The sequence below is a fragment of the Poromitra crassiceps genome (assembly GCF_964638095.1).
Source record: "Poromitra crassiceps genome assembly, chromosome: 13".
In the NCBI taxonomy this organism is placed as follows: Eukaryota; Metazoa; Chordata; class Actinopteri; order Beryciformes; family Melamphaidae; genus Poromitra; species Poromitra crassiceps.
In genome coordinates, this window is record NC_139644.1 from 29,635,744 (window position 1) to 29,641,530 (window position 5,787).

Genomic DNA, 5,787 nt, shown 5'->3' on the forward strand with positions numbered 1-5,787 from the left:
CGACCACTTACACACCCACAAAAATGAGAGCAACAGTGCAAGCATGCATTAACACACCTGTCTTGACACAATCATGGTAATCAATTAATTAATTGGCTAATTAAGTCAATTAAGTCAACAATGGTATCGGTGTCCAGAAACAGAGGTGTCCTGTCCCTCTCTATCTCTAAAATTAATCAATCTATCTATCTATCTATCTCTCATTCTGTTTTCAGAAAATGACAGCAGCTTTTCCCCGTAGAAGAAGTCAGGGATTCTTGTGAGTTGTGAGAATACGCCACGAGAAGTGGTCTGCTTTTAGATTGCATTATTGTCTGAATGCATACAGACTGCATATCGCGTCGACAGAGACGAAAGGATTTGGAGTGTACTGCGCTATCCACATCGAGTGAGGCAAATGGATTTCCTGTTGACCAGCTTGTAATCTACTTATATTCACATAGCTGTAAAAACATTTATAGCTTTGCTTATCATCATCCTCCCCCCCCCCCCCCCCCCCCCATTTATATTGCCTTTTTCGCTCGTTCTTGATCTCTATGTCACAAATGGGTCACATCTCTCATGCCTATTCTGCTGTAAATGGATCCTATGGCTTAAATGTATCTTGTACACTATCAGGTAAAGTATTATTACCTTAAATATACCATTGTAAGGGGAAATGCTATTTTGGCCTCTGTACTCACTCATAGTGTTTTCTCCACTCACAGAAGCATAATAGTGTTTCACTTTGAGAGCGGTGTTGCACACTATGAGGTGTTGCACACTATGAGGTGTTGCACACCTCTCAGGATGTCCTAACGGGGCATTACAGTTACACCTCCATACATTTGAGCATCCTTGACTGTTTTCTCATTTTGTTTTCATTTCTCTCTGCGGTTTCTCCCTCCCTTCTTTCCTGCATGACACATGCAATTTAAATGCAAATAGCACGGTGGCATAGCTCTCATAGAGGGGAGATAGGGGTTGCATTTGACAGCTCTGTTCACAAATCGCCATGTTTTCCCATTCAACAGAGTGCAGATCCCACCGCCGTGCACCCAATCTCCTTTCATCACATATAAACACACACAATCCCACATGTCAAATGAATACAGCACCCAAAACAGAATGGAAAACAACATATAGGACTTTAGACCCCCCACCCCCACACACACACACACACACACACACACACACACACACACACACACACACACACACACACACACACACACACACACACACACACACACACACACACACACACACACACACACACACACACACACACACCAGCTAAATGTGAAGGTTGTCCAAGTCTACCATTTGTCATTACCCATAGATGAAAACATGGCACTTATCAAGACAGTCTAAAACATAAGCTCCATGTGATCACTCACTGAGTACTAATTATAGGGTTGGCTTTTGCTCCCTGTGCTAAGAGAATCACCCCCAAACACTACACGAGAATGATCCAGATATGGTGCTAGATAGACGGAAGTGTAAAATAAAACGCCAGAATGACTTTCAGATGCCAGGCACAGTTTCTCAGTCCTGGCTCTGCGCACAATATTCTATATATGTAGCATGCCAAAAAAATCCAAAGGCAAAAAGTTATGCCCTAATTTTTTCTCTTAATGTACTTCAAATGGTTTCTCTGGCCCAGCAGCGTATCAGGAACAGGAGTATCCAAACTCTGTGTCCCACAATGCTTCACTCTGGTCTCCCACTCACAGCTTCTGCTGTGCTGATACACCTTTCCAATAATCAAGGATGTCATGCAGGTCCTCCCCTTTGGCAAACTGCACCTTTTTGCGAAGGGCATTCCCGGCCGTCACATAACAGGCCTCGTCACGCTGGCCCTTGCGGTAGGGCCGAAAGCGCTCCCAGATGCGGAGTGAGCTCTCGGAGGAGTACTCTGGGCTAGAGGAGTAGCCAGAGTAGCTGGAGTGGTGTCGGGCAGGCGAGAGCTGGGAGTAAGAGGCTGCGTCCCTGCGGGAGCGCGTCAGGGGCTTAAGGAAGGAAACCCTCTGGGCTGGGGAGCCCTGATGGGAGCCTTCATAGTAGAGTGCTGGGACGGAGTGGCGGTGCTCCGAGCAGTGGTAGTCCTGCTGCACCTCCAGCTGCTGCTGCTGCTGCTGCTGCTGCTGTTGTTGGTGATGGTGATGATGTTGTTGCTTCTGGTTGTCTTGATGTTGGGCACCAACACCACCACTGTCGCAACCACCACCACCCCCTCCGCCACAGCTCCCACTCCCCACTAGAGGCAGCCTCTCAAGGGGCTCCCCACAGCCCACGGGGCTAGCGCGATCTTGGTACTGCTGCTGATTGCAGCCATCTGGGCTCCTCGGCTCAGAAACGTCCAGGCTGTACACCCTAGATGCTCCCCGGTCCCTGTCCCGACCCATGGAGGAGGTGGTGCCGCACTGCTTCTTGATGGAATTGCCGATCACCACAGCAGCATCTGCACTCATCTGCCGCTGAATGGGACGTACAGCAGTGGCAGGGGGAGGGGGCCGGTAGGGAGGACTGACCACAAAGCCACCACCACTTATCCCTGGGCGCTCAGAAAGAGGGGCATTCAAGGCAGGCAGTGGAGGAGGAGGGGGGATCTTGTTGGTAGGAATGACCTGGCACATCTCTGTCACCCCTTGGGAGAGTGGGATCATGCCACGGGTAAGGGAGGAGGTGCTGTTGGGGGGAGGGGAGGTGGGATTGCAGGAGGCTGTAGGGTTATTGGACACCCCTGAGGCCGCAACTGCTGCTGCATCCAACTTCAGTGCATCAATGCAGTTATTGATGATCTGGTTGACCTTATCCACCTCCATGGCGATGGTGGAGATCTCTGAGGCAGAGCCTCGTCCATCGTCATCCGAGTCATCCCCAACATCAGTCCCATCATCATCAAGCAAGTCTTCCACCCTCAGCCCTAGATGCCCACCATCCCCCAACCTGTCGAGCCCTCCCCCCCCAGTTCTGATATCCATATAGCTTCCTTTACTTGTAACCATGGAATCTGAAAAGGCTGTGGCCATCTTCTCCCCTTGTGGGATAGAGGAAAGTCTGGACGAACTGGTGTTGGCTGAGTGGAGCATTCCTGAGCTAGAGGAAGTGGACATGGGCAGTTTGCCTCCATGGTGGTGCTGATACGGATGGTGTTCTCTGGACTGCTCCTGGAGCTTGTGGACTGCTGCTGGATCATTTGCCACTGCTGCTGCCACCTCTGGCCCATAGCGCATTTCCAGGATGGTCTTCTTGACACAGATGGACTTCTGCTTCTCATCATGCATCCGTTTCTTACGGAGACAATAGTAGACCAAGCCCAGGATAATGAGCATGCCGAAAAGGCAGCCCACAATAGTCATTATATAGTGGCTAGTGGTAGAGGGTGTGGGGATCTTGTCATCCGGATTTTGAGCCCGGGTGGCAAACTGGAGGCAGGTGTGGTTGTAACGCTGGGAGTTGCGGATGGACGCCACACAGAAGGTGTAATTGGTGTGAGCCATGAGTTTGCTGAGAGTGATCATCTCCTTCTTGTTTTTCAGGTTCATGACATCAGACACGTAAGTGTGGTTGTACTGTGTTAAAATATACATCTTGCTGTAGGGCCTTGGAATCTGCACGATGAGAGAAGCTGAGGACAAAGAGACATGGTGGAGCTTGATGCTGGGGATGAAACTATGTTCAGTGGAGGAAGAAGAGGTGGTGGGCTGGTGGTAGGGCCCCACACCACCCCACATGTCTGGACCCATCCCAGAGGGACCATCTATATCTGGTGGGAGAGAGGTCATACCTGGAATCATCACTCCATCTCGGCAGATGGAGGAGAGAATGTTTTTGGCATTCCGACCATGGCCAGCTGCGACGGGACTCAGTAAGGGGTACCCAAACATCTCCCGGGGTGTCTCACACTGGAGGCGGTCATAGGTGTGAGTGACATTGTTGAAGGACTCCAGCCAGGTTAGGAATTTGTAAAGATCACAGCCACAGTGGAATGGGTTTGCTGCCAGTTCGCAGACCATCAGCCGACTGAGAACTGTGAAAGTGGATGGGTCAATGCGGGCAAGCTTGTTGGAGGACAGATCAATGCTGCTGAGGCTGGGGCACTCCCAGAATGCATTGTTGGCGATAACCTCAATGAGGTTGTGCTGGAGGAAGAGGCACTGCATGCGGCCCAGTCCTCTCATCATGCCCTCAGTCAGGTTGGTCAGCTTGTTGTAGCCCAGCTGAAGAACCTGAGGGGAACAAAAGGCAACATACAGTAAGGTCTTTCTTTTTCTTAACAGTTAAGTGGGAGATTTAGTTTTTGAACCATGGATATTTACTTTTTTATGGTTATCAATAACCTTACGCTGACCTCCATATATGAGTTGTTAGGGCTATTATCCCTACAGTCGAGCTTACTGAAGAGAGTGATTATGGATCTCAATTACCATCAGTCATGCCAGCAATTCTATTGAATGCATTATGTGCTCCCTCAGCAAATTTCCTAATGCATGTTTCATACATCCAGCTGAAATTCTACTTACAAGAAAATCGTTCGCACTCAAAAGTAAAATGAAACTAACAAATCCCACTTAAACATCCGCTCAAATGCATTTTTACAACATGTTTATGACTTTTGTCACATGTGCCCCCCCCCCCCTTCCCACTCTTTCCTGTCTTTCTCCTATTTCAACAATCTAATGAAGCACATTACAAAAAATATCTATATGGCCAAAGGAAAAGAGCTAGTTCCTGCACAAACTAAGGTCCAAATGCATTTGTGAACTGCATTCTTATTAAATTATCATCCAGTCTTCCCATCACCTGTAGATTGGCTTGTCCTGCAAAGGCTCCGTCCTCTATATAGCTGATGTCGTTCTTGGTGAGGTTGAGGTCCGTCAGGTTGGTGAAGCGGTACATGGAGGTGAAGAGCACTGCCTTCAGCTTGTTCTCATTCAGTCTCAGGTCGTGGACTGTGTTGTTGATGTGCTGCGGAATGGTCTCGTACGGTGGCTGGTTCTGGCTGCAGATAGCCAGCCACACATAGCCTTTGTCCCCCTCAATGAGCCAGCAGTCCCCTTGGACCACGTTGGGAAGGTGGAGGAAGAGGAGAAGGGAGGGAAGAATGAGGAGGAGAGCGGAGGTGGTGGAAACACTCTGCATGCTGCCGATGATGTATAATGATTGAGGGGAGGACCTGGCAGGAGAAGAGGCTGTGTTTGCAGGTGAAAGGGGAGTGACCAAGGTAGCTAGGAAGGGTCAAGGGCCAAGGTAGCTAGGAAGGGTTTGCAAACAGGAGAAGGGTCTGGCGTGGGTGTAGAAAAAGGGGGCAAGGCTTCACAAAGCCAGTCACAGCGTTATGGTCATCGTGGTGATTAGCAGGGGACCCATGTCATGTCATATCTTGTCGGGCTGCAGTGTGGGCTGACACAACTTGTCCTCATACTCTCTTCTTGGACCTCAGTTCTACTCGACTCCAGTGGATGGATCCTTGGAATACCGGAGCATCTGTGGAAGAGAATATGAAAAATCAATGAGAAGAAGCACAAGGAATACCACTGTGCAATGTAAAGTATACTACATGGATACACCCAACATCCACTCGTACAATATATACAGTAGTTACCTATAAGCCACAAAGATAACAATAACAATGCACTGGCCATCAGCATGACAAAAGAGGTAACATATAATCAGAATTAGCTGTCACCTGACTGGCAGTTGTAGTAATAGTTGGCACACGCCAAAGCAGGCCCTTGTCTTTAACAGCCCGACTTTGAAAAGAGCACAGATGCTTATTTATGAGTGGTGAGTGCAACAAAA

The 5,787-nt window shown here is 49.0% G+C and overlaps 1 protein-coding gene across 1 annotated transcript; it reads right to left on the minus strand.

The window, feature by feature from the left end:
• Positions 1-1,709: 1,709 nt before the first annotated feature.
• Positions 1,710-5,127, minus strand: elfn2b (extracellular leucine-rich repeat and fibronectin type III domain containing 2b; the record flags this gene model as incomplete). The annotated part of the gene is made up of 2 exons (XM_083649737.1): positions 1,710-4,214; positions 4,789-5,127. The coding sequence occupies 2 exons, from the start codon at positions 5,125-5,127 to the stop codon at positions 1,710-1,712; spliced, it is 2,844 nt and encodes a 947-aa protein (XP_083505863.1).
• Between the last annotated feature and the right edge of the window lie 660 nt (positions 5,128-5,787).